This window comes from Colobus angolensis, unplaced genomic scaffold (genome assembly GCF_000951035.1).
Source record: "Colobus angolensis palliatus isolate OR3802 unplaced genomic scaffold, Cang.pa_1.0 Scaffold81, whole genome shotgun sequence".
NCBI classification, from domain to species: domain Eukaryota; kingdom Metazoa; phylum Chordata; class Mammalia; order Primates; family Cercopithecidae; genus Colobus; species Colobus angolensis.
In genome coordinates this window covers 8,040,061-8,059,568 of record NW_012121932.1, presented here as the reverse complement: position 1 = coordinate 8,059,568, position 19,508 = coordinate 8,040,061, and the positions used below count along the sequence as shown (strand labels likewise).

The 19,508-nt window shown below is 35.5% G+C and overlaps 1 protein-coding gene across 5 annotated transcripts in view; it reads right to left on the bottom strand.

Annotated features, from left to right (window-relative positions):
• The window catches only part of MARK1 (MAP/microtubule affinity-regulating kinase 1), a 148,544-nt gene that overhangs the window by 61,170 nt on the left and 67,866 nt on the right, over window positions 1–19,508 (bottom strand). For 4 of the 5 annotated variants that reach the window (XM_011929460.1, XM_011929461.1, XM_011929463.1 and 1 more), the window contains exons 4-5: window positions 4,495–4,543; window positions 2,985–3,050 (exon numbers count right to left, since the gene is read on the bottom strand). In XM_011929460.1, the coding sequence (XP_011784850.1) occupies window positions 2,985–3,050; window positions 4,495–4,543 (115 nt within the window). The remainder of the gene's footprint in view (window positions 1–2,984; window positions 3,051–4,494; window positions 4,544–19,508) is intronic. The other variant, XM_011929464.1, reaches the window with a different exon arrangement.

Genomic DNA, 19,508 nt, shown 5'->3' with positions numbered 1-19,508 from the left:
TATACAGATATATATATATGCAATATCAATCCTAGGATATAAATAAAATATTAAAAACCAAATATATAATGGATGTATGTCACATGAAACTAACATATCTACAATGTTAGACAGCATATTATATAATATTAAGCATATTTAAGTGATTAAATGGGATGATGAGAACAGAGAAATGAATGGATGCTCTAGTTGACTCATCATAGTAGTTAATTCTAGATATGTGGTAATAGTTGTTAATTCTAGTTAACCCAGCATAGTAGTTAATTCTAGATATGTGAGTTTAGGCTGGGAAAGATATATACAAGAGTTCAAAAAATTTGGATCTACTCTTAAGTACTGCCTAGAATACACTTACCCCAGGTATTTACATGACATAATCCTGTACTTATCATATATTGTTTGTGTATGATTTACTTCCCCAACTAGAATGTAAGCGTCTTGAGGGCAGGGACTTTGTCTTTGCTCACTCATGTATTCCCAGCACCTAGAACATTACCTGATACATGGTAAGCATTTTATAAATGTTGTTTGAATGAACAAAAGAAAGAATAAACACATCATTCCGCAGTAGTCCTGAAACTTACTTTTAATAGGCTCCTTTGGATTAAACATGGTTCAAAATAAAAAAAAAGATTTATTTGATTTTCTAATCACTAAAAATTTTCATTCCATTAGTGAACCAGAATCAACTCTTGGCAAAGAGGCAGTTGTCTGACTTAACTCTTATTCACATTACCTTTCTAGTGTACATGTCAGGTTTGATCCTAAACCAACTAGAAATTTTCAGAGGAAAATATTCAGTGTTTTATTTTCCAGAGTCACCTTGCCATTTATGGATTAAAAAGGCAAGAAAATGATTCTAGATTTACTGCCACAGAACCATGATGGTTTTTGTCACAGAATCACTAACTTGCAAAACTCAAAGAAAACCTACTGCAGGAATCAGAATTTAATGAGACCAGCTGGTATGGTCTGAATTCCTGCACTTATTTCTCTACACTACTCCCCACTGTGCCTCCCAAATATGCTACTGAAGGAGAGTGGTGAAGGTCTTACATACTCTTACTCTAGCCATTACTCCCCTTCATTAGCACCAATAGAGAGTTGACTGTACTTACCATTAACCGTTAAGTCAGTACACATATTAATATTAATACAGCCTTGCAGTGGGCCCTTATAAAGACATAAGGGTGTCTACAGAATTTTAGCAGTCTATAATAATTTCCCAAATCAAAGTGGATCTAGCCCCTTTCTCTAAACTTTACATCACTAAAAGGAAGAAAAGAGTCTAACTAAACTAAAAATAATATTTGGGGTTCCTATGCGACAGATTATTACAGCAATCTAACTGAAGGACATAAAAATAGAGAAACAGTTCATTATGTGGTATTTGTAGATTCATTACTTTTATTATAGATACACATTTTATGAAAATTTACATGGTTGTTTTAATATAATTTTTAAAATCCTATCATAATAAACATTAATGATAGATTTTCAAGTTAAGTAAAATAATCTACACTGAAATATTTTTTCAGGTTACAAAAGCTTTGCAAAAAAAAAAAAAGGACTAAAATATTCAATCTGTAAAAACAACTGCAAACGCAATTAAATATATTAATATCTATAGGAAAGCTTTTTAGAAATATGAGGCCGGGCGCAGGGGCTCACGCCTGTAACCCCAGCACTTCGGGAGGCCGAGGCAGACAGATCACAAGGTCAGGAGATACAGACCATCCTGGTGAACATGGTGAAAACCCATCTCTACTAAAAATACAAAAAAATTAGCCAGGCATGGTGGCAGGCACCTGCAGCTCCAGCTAGTTGGGAGGCTGAGGCAGCAGAACGGAGTGAACCCGGGTAGCGGAGCTTACAGTGAGCTGAGATCGCACCACTGCACTCCAGCCTGGGCAACAGAGCGAGACTCTCTCAAAAAAAAAAAAAAAAAAAGAAAGAAATTAAAAAAAGAAATACGAGACAGTATAAATATAGTTTAGTTGCTACAGACTAGATAAATCCTTTTTATTCTAGTTCACATAAAATCTGAATCGCCATAAAAATTATAAATTTCATTAGTAAGAGCTCAATATAAGTTCAACACTAAGTTTTTCTATCGATTAGCAAAAAATCAGTCAAATAATTTCAGACGCCTTCTTTCTTCTTCAGTTGCTTAAATCCTGAGCCCTTAAAACCTCCCTTTAAGTATTCTTTATTTTTACTTATTAAATGATTAATTCCATAAATTTTCAACCCATTTCTGAGAAAGTGAAGTCCTAAGTCTAAGAGAAAAGTGATTCCAAGCTGACGCATTTCTTGTTTAAGGGAAAGTGCAGGAGATGAAGGTGATTTTCTATTACATATCAGTGTTTAAAAATCATTCCTATTTTTGACATCATGATCATCAAAACATATGTGATATTCTACTACAAATGCATCTTGCTATCTCCCTGTCAACTCAGTCCTCTAACATGTAAAATGTATAGATCAATACTTGTTTAAATGGAAACATTTAATTCATTTTATGAATTATCTTAGAAAGGCATATATATTGAGAATCTGTCATATGTGAACAATCAGTGAAATAAACACCTGACCTAGAACAAGCTTTTATTATAGATTTTATTAAATACATTCTGTACTTGAGATTCCCTGCTAATAGCCAAGAGTTTCTAATCATGATATGATATAATAAAATTTAGATAAGAGAATCAACACATTTATAAGATGACAATACAAATTTAATGTTTCAAAAAATGTCCCCAAGTAAACTGTAAATAAGCCAAAAATTCCATTTATAATAATGTAGGATCAAAAGGTCTTAAAAGTAAACACTGAATTTTTCTTAAGATGTAATTTGAAGGCATTTAAATAAAACAATAGATTCATTAACAACACTGAAGACATAAATGTCATAATGAACCCTTAGGTGTTAATATTTCTGTATGTCTCAGCAAAGAGAACTTTTCAATCACCCTCATTCTTACCCCCACTCGCGTATTCCATGACTAAATAGAGAGTCTTCTCTGTTTCAATAACTTCAAACAATTTTACTGAAAAAAAAAATTAGAGATACAACTCTATAACTGTTAGCACAGACTGAATATGCTTTAAGAAAATCTAAGGTAATACTAAACTAGTAGAAAACTTGACTATTTACTAAACATTATTAATCACAATTTTAAGTTCAAAAAGTCTCTCAAAGATTATTACTCCTACGACAGAAAACTACTTACCACAAAGTGATTTAGAACCAACTTCTTGAGTTGAAAAAGTTAAGTTTCTAGGATTAAAAAGCCATTACTTTTTCAAATTAGAATAAGGTAATAAAAAGAACTCTTAAAATCAGAAAAATAGAATTTAAATTGAAGTTTAAAAAGAGACTATGTTATATTACAGTGAGCCATTATAAAATGTTAAATCATCTTTGGTACAGAAACAAAAGAATTTCTGTATTTCTGTCGTATTATAAAAGTTTCTGGTTAGAAAAACTACCAAATTATCAAATTTATGTAGTTGAAATAGTCACCACAAATAAGCACTTTAACAACTATATACAGATAAGATTTTTAAATGTGCAAAAAAAAAGTGTTTTAAAAAAAGATTTTAAAAAGAATTTTACTTCTCACAATTAAATGATTTCATATAATAATATATCTAATCAATAAGTTTATTTGTAAAGATGGGGAGAAATCAGAATTTACAGAAAAATTTTACTAAAATTGAAATCAACTTATTTTCTTTAAAATGCAGTTATTTTGCCTGTAAACTATGATCAAACCCAAGTACATAGTATCAAAATATCTGAAAGTCATTTTTTTTTTTTAATGAATACCCAAATGACCTGCAATCTCACTTAGAGATTTTTTTTTTTTTTTTTTTGGGAGACAGGGTCTCTCTTGCGTAGGCTGGAGTGCAACGGTGCGATCTTGGCTCGCTGCAACCTCCACCTCCCAGGCTCAAGCAATCCTCCCACCTCATCCTTCTGAGTAGCTGGGCCTATAGGTGTGCACCATCATGCCTGGCTAATTTTTGTATTTTTTTTTTTTTGTAGAGACAGAGTTTTGCCATGTTGCCCAGGGTGGTCTCAAACTCCTGAACTGGGGCAATCCACCTGCCTCAGCCTCCCAAAATGCTGAGATTACAGGCATAAGCCACGATGCCCAGCCAAAAAGACATTTTCTTTTTTTAAATTTAGAGACATTTAATCAGGAAATTTAAAAAAAAATGCATGCATTAATTCCGAATGATACCAATTATTTTAGTGGAGAGCAGAAGATAGCAAGGTAGCAGAAAACAGCAATCTCTAGCCTCCAGTTAGCTTCTTTGTAATCTATTTTTACCCAAAGTATCACTTTCCTGGGTTATCATTCAGGTTATCACTTTTCTTCTGCTTAAATAAACTATCCTTAAACATTGTGTCTTTTCAAATACCCTCAAATTAAGGAAAACACTTCATTGCTGATTTTATATATATATTATATATAGATTTCATACCTATATTAGGATGATTCAGTATCTTCATTATTCGTACTTCTCGAAATAACTGTTAAAGAAAACAGGCAGACATATTTCTGTTAAAAAAAAAACAAGCAAGCAGAGAGCCAATTAAAATATTTATTTAAAGAAATTAATCTGCTTATAAAATGCTGCAGGATTCTGGCAATGAACTGAAACAAGGTATTTTCTCAGTCCCAACTCTGTGCAAACAAGCTATGTTAACTTAGACTATGACATTAACTTCGCTGTGACTTGGTTTCTAAAAGAATTTTAAGTAGATGAACTCAAATGGTCTGTGTGTGTGTGTGTGTGTGGTGTGTGAATACCCTATATGCAAAAAACTTACAATTATTTACCCACTCCTTATGAAAAGCTACAAAAGAAAAACACTGTGAAAATGAAACTAAATGCTCTTTCATATGATTTTTACCCAGAAACCACCTTCCTTAGGGGTTTGACTCTTTCAAGTCCTCTCTACTGACTGATCAGACATTTAAATGAAAGATTCAGTAAGGTTTTTAGGTAGATTTGTAGAATAACATTAAAGAACAATAAAAATGCATTTACTAATTTATATAAAAACAAAATGACAAGAAGTGACTTGAAATACAAATGTTAAAAATTCCCTGCTTTTCATTTTACTTTTTAAACAATATAGGGCACGTTTTTCAAAAGCATAATTTGGTATTATTTTCTCTATGTCTTTGAGTATGTGTTAGATTCCAAATAAAGCAATTTGTTCAAGAAAATAGGAGAACCAAAAATTGGTGATATTCTGAAAGTATATTAAGACATATGCATTTTATCAGAATAAAATCTAAAGTTACTGCTTTCAGAGGTGACATTTCTCCAGCAAAGATACGCAATAGCCAAAAGAACACAAAAAGATGTTGAATATTATTAATTATTATGGAAATATAAATCAAAGCCACAAAGAGGTACCACCTCACATCTATTAGGATGACTGCTATCAAAAACCAACCCCCAACTCCACCCAGAAAATAGCAACTGTTGGCGGGGATGTGGAGAAACTGGAACAGTTCTGCAGTGTTGATGGGAATGACAAACGATAAAGCCTCCATGAAAAAAATATATAGCAGTTCCTAAAGAAATTAAAAATAGAATTACCACATGATTTAGCAATTCCACTTCTGGATATATGTCATATACCCAAAGAATTGAAAGCAGAGACTCAAGCAGATACTAGTACACCCATGTTCATAGTAGCATTATTCACAATAGCCCCGCAACCAGAGTCTATCAACACATGAAGAGATAAACAAAATGTGGTCTATACAAACAATAGAATATTATTCAGCCTTAAAAAGGAAGGAGATTCTGAGACATGATAGATACAACATGGATAAACCTTAAGGATATTATGCTAAGTGAAATAAGCCAGTCACAAAAGGGCAAACACTGTATGATTACGCTTATATAAGGTACCTAGAGTGGAGTCGTCAAATTTATAGAGATGTAAAGTAGAATGATGGTTGCCAGGGGCTGGAAGGATGGGGCACTGGGCGGGTTACTGTTTAATGAGTACAGAGTTTCTGCTTTGGAAGATGAAAAACATTCTGGAGATTGATGGTGATGTCTGAACAACAATGTAAATGCACCTTAATGCCACTGAATTGTATACTTAAAATGGTTAAAACAGTAAATTTTGTTAGGTATATTTTACCACAATTTAAGGAAAGAAATAAAATGTGCAAAAATGCATCAATAAATGTTCACCCCAATTAAAACAAAGTAACTTAAGGCTTACCTGCAACGAAAAAGCTTGCTTTCACTAGCTATTCTCAATAATTCCTACACAAACCCAGGGAGTCTGTATGTGTGCATATGTATATTCATACAAATAAATTTTTATAAAGTCCATGATACTTACAACTTTAATAATTAAAAATTACCTACCAGTAAATAAAATATAAAGGTGGATTCATTCATGTTCAAGACAAGTACTTTCTGTAACTGTGAAACACAGTTTCATTTCAAATTTGGGACAAAGAGCATGCGGGTTAACCTCTCAGTACACATGGTCTTCAGTACACTTGAGATCATCTCTTGTTCTGGCTCTGACAGCACATCTTCCTGACCATCCTCCTGCCTAAGTGGCCCCTCTCAGTCTTCCACTAAACCTCTCCCGCTCTACTGAACCTTTAAACATGGAGCTCATCAGGGTTCAGCCCTTAGTCCCCTTTATCTTCTCAAATACATGTTTCTCCTAATGATTTATCATGGCTTCAAATATCATTGATTTGTTGTTGACTCCTAAATTTAACTTTCTCATCCCAACATTTATATCCAATCCATATATACCTACTCAATGTTTTCACTTGGCTGTCTCACAGAAATTCAAACCCAATACTTGAGTTCTCACACCAACTTTGATACTGGTTTTCCCCAGCTCCATATATCTGTCGAGCACCCTAATGACTGAAACTTTAGGATCATCCATAACAACACCATCTCTTAAAATTTCTACATCAGATGCATCACTAAGACATTTTTATTCACCTCCACAATTTATTTCAAATCCACCAGTGTCTACTCATCCATACTGACACCATTGTCACACTGAATCCCACTGGTCTTGGTACAATCATTCTGACTCTCTTTTCTACCCTCCCATCCTCCAATCTGTTATCTACACATCTTTTCTATCCTCCCATCCTCCAATCCGTTATCCACTAGTTAACATTCACTGGTGGTTTCTCAATGCCATTAGAATAAAACCCCTAACCTTAAACACTGGCTACCAGACTCTGGAAAATATCAAGATCCTATTTACCTCTCTAGCCTTATCCCATGACTCTCAAAGTGCCTACTTGAGCCTCGTCTGCTCTACCTTTGTGCTCCACAGTCCTAATGGCCCCTTTGAGCTCCAAGTCACTGTAACTGACAATTTTGCTATTTGCAGCCTTGGACAACAGGAGTCAGCCTTCACCCAGAAGCGTTCCTCAGAGTTTTGAACTCTTTACCTCCCAAACAGGGCTAACAGGTTTTAAAAAGCAATTAGCTATTAGCATGCTACTGACTGCTTGTCAAAACTGAGCATCTGACCCACACAGGGACACCTGCATTCACTGACCAAATTGCCTTACTCAGGTATGTGAACCAGGAAAAGTCAAAGAAAGTAGCGTCGGATGTCATTTTATATACATATACATACATACATATACATATCTATGATACACACACACATAATAGACTTTATTTTTATAGCAGTTTTAGGTTCACAGCAAAATTGAGCAGGAAGTACAAAGAGTTTTCTCATATACTCCCTGTCCCCAAACATGCAGAGCCTCCCCCACCATCAACATCCCAAACCAGAGAGGTACATTTGTTATAATCAATGGACCTACACATCATTATCACTGGAAGTTCACATTTACATTACAGCTCACTCTTGCTACTACTATACATTCTATGGGTTTAGACATGTACCCATCATTTTGGTATTACCTAGACTAACACTAACACCACTCTGAAAATCATGTGTTCCACCTATTCATCCCTCCCTTTTCCCTAACCTCTGGCAACCATTGATCTTTTCATTGTCACCAGTTTTGCCTTTTCCAGAATGTCATATACTTGAAATCATACAGCATGTAGCCTTTTCAGATTGGCTTTTACTTAGTAATACACATTTAAGGTTCCTCCAATTTTTTTCATAGCTTGATAGCTTATTTCCCTTTAGTGCTAAATTATATTCTGCTGTCTAGATGTACTACTGGTTACTCATCCATTCACCTACTGAGGGACATCTTGGTTGCTTTCAAGTTATGACCATTATGACTAAAGCTGCTATAAACATCCATGTGCAAGTTTCTGTGTGGACGTAAGTTTTCAGCTTCCTTGGGTAAATACCAAGGAGTACAACTGCTGGATCATATGGAAAGCTTTGTGTAGTTTTGTAAGAAACTGCCAAACTCTCTTCTAAAGTGGTTGTACCATTTGCACTTCCACCAGCAACAGATGAGAGTTCCTGTTGCTCCACAACCTTGCCATTATTTGGTGCTGTGTTTTGGCCTTTCGCTATTCTAGTAGGTATGTAGCAGTATCTCATTATTGTTTTAATTATCATTTCTCTGATGACATATGATATGGAGTATCTTTTCACATGCTTATTTGCCATCTGTATAACTTCTTTGATGAGGTGTCTGTTCAGATCCTTCACCTATGTGTTAATCGAGTTGTTCATTTTCAAGCCTTTTCAAGCCAATTTTTAGAAGCCTGTTCGAATCCTCAATAATACCAGATGCCTGTGGACAGTAGGAAACGTAGAATGTTCATTAAATATCTTGTTGATTCTAATTTGTCACATCAGAGAAAGGGTCCTTACCGTGGGCAGTCCTGGAGGTCCTGGGCAGAGGGAGCCAGAAGTCATATTCCCTCAATTCCTCCTCAGGGGTCTCAGGGAGGTGTGGGCCTTGGTCTGAGTGGCGGCCCTCAGGTCAGCAGAGGAGAATGTGCCTGGAATCTGGGTGATTATCCAGAGTGAGGGCTGAGGGGGACTCTCGCTCTGACACAGAAAGGATGCCACCCCTGCCTGGGCCTACCCAGGACTGATAACAGAAATGGAGCTCCATGGGGTCCCTTGGTCTGAGCAGGTAGTCCCCTCAGAACACTTTCAGGGTTTTTACCTTGGCTTCTGACTCCACCTGAGCCTCCTCTCTGCCTACCTAACCCGCCCCAGACTCACCTCCCTGAGAACCCCAAAGAGAAACAAGGGGGTGCCTCATCAGGTGACCACTGCCCAGAGACTCCCAGGCTGATAGTAGGGGTGGGGCTCTATGGGTTAGATTTGCAGAAGATCTAGACTTCTTATTTCAATCTATTTTTTTTCTTACTGTGGCATGAGCAGATAAAATTCACATGTAATATGAGCAGACAAGATTCACATATAGTTATACAACCAAAATTCCCAAATCTGATGATTCTAGGTTTTAATGTAACCAAGTAATTTTTTCCAGAAAGTCAAATATGGTAGCTTATTATTTGATGACTTTCATAAAATCATTTTATAAGCACTGAGTAGTAAAATCAGCCATTTAAACATTTAAAAGTCATTTTATAAGAAAAAATGCTTAAGTATAACTAAGGTAATTTAAAAAATTGAACATTATTTTTAAAAAATATTGTTTTCCCCAAGCCTCCAAGAACATATTATAAAGAATAAACACAAACAGTACTTATTTTGGTTTTGCTATAAGATACAGATTTTAAAAGTTTATGAACTTGTTATTAATATAAGTAGCACTATTATGTTTCATTTGTAATTTATTTGTATTATCGCTATTATATATCTCTAACAGAAAAGTCCCTGGCACCAGTCTTGCTCTCCTACACTCATATACAATATCTAAATGAATTACCACTTCTACTTTCCTCATCTATTCTTGTTTTCTTGTTAAAATTTTATTTATTTGTTAAGCTGTAGGAAATGACTTAAAAAATCACAACTCAGCACTTCAGTGTATCAGACATCTTTGTAACTGGCCTCTACTGAACTAACCTGCCAATCTTTTCTCTACATTTCCTCTGCAACACACAGTGACATCTGTGCACCCGTAATGCTCTTGGCTAGTGGTGTTCCCTGCAGTCTTACACTGCAAGCAGCTGAGTATCATGCTTACCAGAGGTTATCTAGGTCCCAAACATGTTTGCCAGTTGCAGTTACTATTGGAAATAGATACTTTAATATATTAGTTTCCTATTGATGAGTAACAAAGTACCATACCCTAGCAATTTACAACACACATTTGTTGCCTTGCAGTTTCTGTGGCTCAGTAATCCAAGCAAGACTTAACTGGGTCCTCTGCTCAGGTCTCATAAGGCTGCAATCAAGGTGCTGTCCAGGATGGCTCTCATCTGGATATTTGACTAGGGAAAAATCTACTTCTGAGCTAACCCAGGTTACTGGCAGAATTCATTTCTTTTTAGCTGTTAGTACTGAGGACCCTGGCTTCTTGGTGGCTGTTAGCTAGGGGCCATCCTTACCTATTAAGAGACTGTCCATAGGTCCTTGCCAAGTGGACTTCTTCAACATGGCTATTTACTTGCTTAAGCCAGCAAGTATAGTCTCTAGAGCAAGTCTGCTAGCAAGACCGTCTTACATAATATAATATAATCATGAGAGTGAAATTCCATCACCTTTTCCCTATCACACTGGTTAGACGCAAGTCAGTCATAGGTCCTGTTCACAATCAAGGGGAAGGGATAATGCAAAAGTGTGAACATCAGAAGGCAGGTGTCATGAGGGTTGCCTCAAAGTCTGTTCAATACAAATTTTACATAAACCAATGAAGTACACGTTTGTTGTCTGACAAAACAAACCAAACTGAATACTTTGGAAATACTAGATAAAAGTTGCTAGACTGCTGTCCAACTAGGTGTGGGCAAGATAAATGTAAAAGATCGGAAAAAAATCTAGGCTTCTACCCTAATTGCTGCCTGAGTGTCATTCAATTCTCTCATTAATTAAAACAAAACAAAACTGGAAACAGTAGAAAGTGTATTATGAACTTATGAGTGTGATCTGTACAAGGTAATGAAGCAGAAAGACAACTGGTAGATCCAAACTAAAAAAAAAAAAAAAAAAAAGAAAAGAAAAAAGCTTTGGACCTACATGAAAAGATTAATCAATGCATATACATTTGTATGTACAATGGAAGTATTAAATGTTTATATAACTTTTAATAATTCCTCACTTTAACCTGCTTTTTTCAATTAACAGTTCCTTACTACACTATGAAAGAGGTAGTTCCTTACTCTGATTGGCACAGGCATTTCCTGTGTACTAGGAAGTATGGCCCATTAAGCCACATGAATAAGCCATGTTGGTTTCTGGATTCTAACTCCTCTTCTTTATCTTGTCTTGACAAAGCACATCAAATTACAGAACATCGAAGACAACACTGTCATATGAATAATCTTGAATTGACTCTAGTTACTTTTTATGAAATTACTGGCAAATGTGGTAGTTTTCTCTTAGAATCGGCTGGGACATATCTCAAAACTAACAGAAACATACTGATGTTTCCTGGCAGTTCCATGTTTCAGAACTACTAATCTAAAGAAACAGACTGGCAGCATATTCTTCAGGTATTCCTCCAAAAGTATTGGGGTGTTTTTTTGTTTATTTAATTATTTCATAAGTTGGGCTTTTGACTGCAATGAGTTAATAAATTTAATCCCTGACTGGTACCTGGAATGTAGTTATTCCGTTCTGCAAAGAATAGACATGAGCTGAGGGATAGGATTAAAATCATTTTGTGAAAACTGGGGCATCCATAACAAAAACAGCACCTAAACAGAAGGCCACTCCACTTTCATCCGGAGAAGAAGCAAGAAAAAGAGTTGTAGGCAGGGCCAAAGTTCTAATCATAACTTTAACTGGAATTTTTAATTCCAATTAAAACAGCAATACACAGCCATTGGGTTCCTATATCTCAAAGATGTCTTGAGTATATTGTTCAATCCTTAGTTTCCTCTCCTTCAGCAGTTTTGGACAAAGAGAAAGAAAAAAACATAAGCGATAACAATAAGATGTGTGTGAGTTTGGGTGTGTGTTGACTAAAAATGATAGGCAGTTGTCGAAGAATGGTTGCTGTTAGAAGGAGCATCAGGATGTTTTACATGGTATATTGAGTAAGGATAATGGAATACCAGATTCCTATCCCATCAATCATCTCTCCTCCCAAAGAAACACTTGAATTGTCAGCTGGATTTGGATCTCTGTTATGAAATGAACTGTGTTCCCCGCAAATTCATATGTGGAATCCCTAATGCCCAGTGTGACTATACTTGGAGACAGGGACTTCAAGGAGCTAATTAAGGTTAAGTAAGGTCAGAAGAGTGGGGTTCCAATCCAATATGACTGGTGTCCTAAAAAGGGGAAGAAATGTCAGGGATGAACTGGTCATGTGCAGGCCAAGGAGAAAGACCTCAGGAGAAACCAAACCTGCCTACACCTTCATCTTGAATTTCCAGACTCTAGAAAGGTGAGAAAATTTCTGTTAAGTCACCCAGTCTGTGGTATTTTGTGATGGTCCTACTAGCAGACTAATATGATAACCCTCCAAATTTAGAGAATTTTGGCCAATTGAAAAGTACCACATGGCTTCAGCAAATGTCTAAGATATCTCTTCCTCTCCAGGACTCCCCTCAACCCCTGCCTAACTCTTTATTTTCCAGTTGGCTGCATGAAAGAAAGAGACTGAAGCTAATGGCAGAGTTTTCTGCATGAGCTGCATGAGGCAAAAGGAAGCAGGGAGAGGGAGAGGAAGAGCCACATATACATATGTGATCTTTTAACCCAGAGCAGATCCTCATCAGCAAGGTGCCAATCTTCACACTTCTTTGGGTCAGTGGAGAGAGTTAAAATGGGCATTTAGACTATGAAAAGAGGTTTGAAACAGAGAGTTATTCTTTACAAAGTTAATTACTCTATGTGTCATATCCTCCAGGTACAAGTACAAAAAATAGAGGTATTTTTAAGAATAGTAGTGCCATGCTACTATTTGAGTTTCTGATGTTAATTTTCAGTTCTTTTTCTTTCTCATTTTCAAACTGTGATGTCACACAATGTTGCTAGCAAATGTAAATTTAGTAAGAGAGCTCTGAATTTACTATTCCCCTCCGAATTTACTGTTTCAGGTTTGCTGTAGGCTGGAAATTAAGGCCAGAGTTTGCTAGAATTGTGTGTTAAATTAGGAAAATAAGTCAGGAGTGAAGGCCTGTGATACGTCTTCTATATCACAGCTATTCTAGTTGTTCAGAGGCCTTTATTGTTTCCTTCTTCGTTCTTGGCTTTGTTCCAGATAACTAAAGTTAGTAAACAATCTTCAGTTCTTTGGAGATACTGACTTTTCAATTGGGTCTTTCCTGGCTAAAGCTTAGGTCAGGATTAGCCAAACCCCATTAGTGTCAGTCAACATTTGCCTCAATTATGTGCATTTTCCTTGTCTCTTCTCAACTGTTCTTTGTTCCTTCCTATCTCTTCCATTCTTCTACTAGTACTCTTTTTGTGATGAGAAAAATTCTGCCATTTTTAGAACTAGCCAACTGGACATGGCTTAAACAATCATCATTCTAGTTACACCCAAAGTGTCATAGTCAGGGGCCAGTCAAATGCACACAGTCTTCTCTCCATCAGACCTGCTCACCAGTCTGATGAAGTTGCCCTTGATCTCCTCAATGTCACAGGACTTCTGCATCGCTTGCTTGATCTTGAGGCAGAAGGAGCACACTGTGGTCACTGGGAACTTGACAAAGGCAATGGTTGACCTCGTTCCTCCTGAGAGAGCTATTCCAGGCTGTCTTCAGAGTCACAGTAAACTGGGCTAGGAGAAGGCTGGCACACAGTTCTTGTGCCTTACAACACAGCCTTCTTCACCTTTCAAGGATTTTGCTCTGATATGGGTTTTAGGAGGGTTAGGAACCCTTCTTTGTCTTCACTGCAATCTTTGTAAAACTTCTATCTGTATCTTTGACAGTTTACTGGCCTATTAATATGAAGTGTGGGCGCAGCTTTACCCTGAAGGTGACATGCAGTTCCAAGAGACTGCTAGGTCCTTGTCTAGACTATCTCAGAAGTGCCATTTATTGAGGGATTATGTGTATATATATATATATATTTTATCTACGTTAACGGAATCCTACAGATTAAACTTTCAGCTTTTTAAATTCTAGGATCATTATGTCATTTCTTTTTTAGCTCTTAGACATCTCATTGGGATGTCAAGTATTTTGTAAAATTATTGCTAGCAGCACTATAACAATTTAAGCTAACTTCTTAAGGTCTTCCTATGAAATCACAGCACAGAAAGACATCTGAATATAATTAACTGAATACATATTAGGTGATTCATAACTACAACAGTAAAATAATTATTCAGTATTTCTTTATAAAGTTGATAACTTGCAGCCAATTATTCGTTGCAAAGTAATAGAAGTAAATATCCTATAAATGATAGCCTGTGTCAGTTTCCCGAAGTTTTGTCTTCACATAGATTATAAGATTCTTATAAGAAGATTATAAATCTTATAATTTCTTATAAACCAGTATCAATTTCATATTACTAGAATCTCTCCTAAGATCCTGCACAGCTTTGGGTATAAATCAGTGCTCAGTAAAAGTAATTGTTGGAGATATGAAGTTAAATAATTTCAGAAAGAAGATATAAAACTTAAAAGTAGCCTAAATTTGAAAAGATGGCCAATTTCATTAGAAATCATGGAAATTAAAATTAAAACTAGATACAACTTCACACCCATAAGGTTGGCAAAAGTTTTAAAACATGGTAATATAAAGTGTTGACAAGAATGTGGAGCAATAGTAAATCTCATACAGTGCTGGCTTAAGTAAAAATTGGTACAACTACATTGGAGAGCAATTTGACATTATCTAGTAAAGTTGAGGTTATGCATGCCCTTCAACCCAGCAACTCTACTTGGAGAGAGACATCCCTCTATAAATCTTCTCAAAAAGATATACACAATAATGGTCATTCATTATCTGTATAGTAAAAACAAATAGTTAACTAACTAGAAAAACAAAATACAATACAAACATAGAACAACAAAATCCACTAACAGGAAAATAAATAGATGTAGTATATTAAGGAGAAAATGGATAAACCATGCACGGCATAGTCATACAATGGGATCCAACAATAGCAATAAAAAATAAATGAACAAGGCCAAGCATGGTGGCTCACGCCTGTAATCCCAGCACTTTGGGAGGCTGAGGCAGGTGGATCACCTGAGGTCAGGAGTTCAAGACCAGCCTGGCCAACATAGTAAAACCCTGTCTCTACTAAAAATACAAAAAATTAGCTGGGCTTGGTGGCGGGTGCCTGTAATCCCAGCTACTTGAGAGGCTGAGACAGAAGAATCACCTGAACCCAGGAGGTGGAAGCTGCAGTAAGCCAAGATCACGCCATTGCACTCCCAGCTGTGCAACAAGAGTGAAACTCTGTCTCAAAAAAAAAAAAAAAAGGGAAGAAAGAAAGAGTAAGACTATATAACTAGCATGAATAAACTATAAGACAATGTTAAATGAAAAAATCCAGTTACAGAAAGATAGGACATTTTAAAATAACAAATATACTGTATTTTAAGTACAACCATATGTAAAAAAAAGTTTTTAAAAATTTGAATGGGAATAAGAAAGACCAAATTCAGAATAGTAGTTATTTCTAGGTAGGAAAAGACAAGACTGGAAGCAAGAAATGACACATGGGGCTTCAACTGTAGCTGTGATGTTTTATTTCTTTAAAAGCCAGATTAGAATAAAACATTTTAGTGTAATAAATAAATATCATGAGAAAGCAACTTTTTTAAAATGGGAAAGACATTTTGAAGTCTCCATCCAAAAATTAAAAATAGACTAGTTTATTATATCAACAAACTGCCAAGCTTAGAAAAACATGAAAATATGACTCTTAAAATAACTAAATAAGAAAAAAGACTGTGACTTTTAAAACAGCTAGATGGTTAGTCTAAACTTCATAAGTGACTTAAATACTCTAAGCCTCCTTCATTTCCCTCAAGAGACAATTCTTCCACACTGATTTCAGTGTATCTTAAGCAGCTTCTTGAGAACACAGAAATGGATGCTTTACAGCTATTAAAAACCAAGCAATTAGGATAGAGGTTTTCGGAGTTAGACGCAGAATACAGGCATTAAACCAAAAACATCAGAAACAAAAAGCATCAACAAACAAATCAACAAAATGACTATCAAAACCAAAACAAATAAAAACGGAAGTGATTATTTATAAATAACTTGGTTATGAGTGCTTGATTTTATGGAGGTTAAGTGGATTTAACACTGTCAGGGGAATAGGAAAGGTTTCCCTGAAGAAGTGACTCTAGGCTGAAATGGGAGGAATAAGTAAGGACTAATTAAGGGAAGAGGGGAGATAAGCCTTACCCAGGTGGGAGAAAGTTGCAAAGGCCTGGTAACTGGAATAGAGTATGAATAGGAGCAGATGAAAATCACTAAAGCTGCAGGAGTTGGGGAAGAGGAGAGTGAAGAGAAGCTATGGGGAGTTCATGATCCATGATGTAGAAAAGGAAGGTGGGACCTTTATACCATGTTAATGAATTTGATTTTTGGACTACAAACAATAAAATGCCATGTGAAAGTTTAAACAAAGGGATAGCATATTCACAGACGTATTTTGCATCCTTGACGACTTTTAAACTCTATGTATTACATTTTAAACTCACTCTCTCTGTGTGTGTGTGTGTGTGTGTGTGTGTGTGTGTGTGTGTGTGCGCGTACATACGTACATAAAGTGGATGCAGTTAGAAGGCTACAAGAAGATAACAGTGACTTTGTCTAAACTGGTCATGATGGAGGAAGATAAAAGCAGGTATTTTCAAAAGAGATATAAGAAATAAAATCAGCAAGACTGAAAATTCCCAAGTCACAGTCACAGATTGGGAAAATGAATAAGCATTAGGTAATGTTTCAGATAATTCTCAAGACATTCAGAGTGATTACTGAATCTAACCTTAAAGAGATATTCCTCCCTGAAGATTATGTATGGCAGTTAATTCTAGGTTGTTGAGCTTATTAAACTCAAAATCTGAAAGACTGGAAGTTTTAATTTGAAGGATATTAGCAAACAGATTTTTGATATACTCTTTGGATATGCTTGCTCTGGAAGATATTTTTCATATTTGGATGCACATCTGTATGTTAAAAATGCCCAATTATATGTCATTGAGTCCCTTCTCCAGTAATTAAAGAAGGCTAACAAAGTTTAGAAAAGTCAGATTTTTGGTCACTAAACTGCACCGTTTGGTTTTCTCAGCAAATCTGATGATCACATCCTCAACATTTAAACTGTTGATATTTTAGCCAGATATTAATATTATTAGTATCACCTTTAAAACACTTGTTTAAACACCTTTTCCCTCAAAATCCTCATATTTCAGCATGAAAAGTATACTTCCCACCAATTCTTCATATGATTTTATGTTAAACTCTGTTTTCAGTATTTTGCCCAAAACCAAATCAAAATTAAAAGTATCTTGCCGACCACTAATTTCATGGAGAATGAAACAGTGGGTAACTGGGTATTAGGCATAATCTTATTTATTCACATGGCAGTATTATTCCTTGCAGAATATCCCCACCTTTAACCCTCAAAAAAGCTCTAGGGGTATTTCATCATTATTGATTAAAAGATATGCAGTCTACATACCATTTTACAAAATAATAATTCTCTTATTACTTATGTTTTTGTTGGCCCAAGTAAGAACTAGCCAAATTGTTCCTTCAAATGATCCACACATGTGACAAGAACTGTATGAAAGAAGTACTCAGCACATAAGTGGTTTTGTTCAGCTATAAAGTGAAATATGCTGTATAGCACGTACATGTGAGAGTAGCTGTTATTTCAATATACGTCCAATAGTAACATTTGTTAAGGAATACTTCCAAAGCACTTCTTCTGCTCGCTCCTTGATAAAAATATTTGTCAATAATTTTGTGATTGGTTTTACAAGTTTGGTTTCTGATAATTTGCTAAAACATATTGAATTCTGAATACTGCTCCCACGGTTCTGTTCTCCTCTCTACCTTTTGTTATGAAATTCTTCAACATGACAAAGATTATTTTGCAGATATTCTGGAAAACTTAATTAGCTTACCAGAGAGGTCTCTGAGCTTTATTCAAAAACTCACAAAAGTTTAAATGGCTTAGGCCACCATTTGACAACATTTTATATAACAGGTAACACACCAGACATGAGTGGTAAATTGATAATTCATTTAATAAAGTCTAATTTTCAGAATTCAATAATTTAAATTTTTTACCCTTTTCCTGTTTGTGTAAAATCACTGTCCTAGCAAAGCGATTCACATTCTATAAAACTTTAACGCACCAGTCAACTATTATATAATGACGTAATTCTGAGTTGTAGTAAGTCTTGTTTTTATTTTCATTACAGATTTTACTAGTTAGGAAATCACTTCTGAACTACTTAGCCACTTTTGTGAATTTGGAACATAAAATAACAGTAAAACAAGAGAAAATGTAAATTATTAAATAATACACGGAAGATACAAAAATGTTAGCAGAGATTAACTGCACCCTGGTGACTATAAGCTGAGACAGACTTGACACAAACGTTGCCATCTTTGCATAAATTGATGTGTCCCAGTTTCAAAACTAGTGACAGCTCTGAGAAAATGATCCTACAACATTTCAAATTTATGAACTATGAAAAATATTGTTTCATTGTTTTGCTTTTCCTTCAACATTAGTAGGCTGTTTAAAAGAACCCCAGGAGGCCGCGTATGGTGGCTCATGCCTGTAATCCCAGCCGAGGTGGGTAGAACACGAGGTCAGGAGATTGAGACAATCCTGGCCAACATGGTGAATCCCCATCTCTACTAAAAAAAAAAATAATAATAATAATAATAATAATAAAAATTAGCCGGGTGTGGTGAATGTGCTTGCGGTCCTAGCTACTCAGGAGGCTGAGGCAGGAGAATCGCTTGAGCTTGGGAGGTGGAGGTTGCAGTGAGCCAAGATAGCACCACTGCACTACAGCCTAGGCAACAGAGAGAGACTCCGTCTCAAAAAAAAAAAAAAAAAAAAACCAGAATCACTAGTATGGTTCATGGACCCTCTTCTAAAATACATTATTATATGAGGCAGAACTAATGCTTTGAAGAGGAAGAACTAAAAATAGCATCTACCTTAAATACTTTTTAACTATGAAAACTAATTAAATTGGATTCCATTAATTCAAAATATGTAATACAAATAATATGAGCATATTATGGGAACAATATTGAAGCCAAAGATACTTAACAATTCCAAAAACCAAACACGTTTAAGAGCTTTGTATTTTGGCAGTGTTAGGCAGTTGGTGTATCAACTTTAGATTCTTTTATCTATCATTGACGTTTGCAAAGGAAGGCAATAATTCCTATAAATATCTGATACACAGAAGAGGGTAAAGGAGAGGGATCAGCTTAA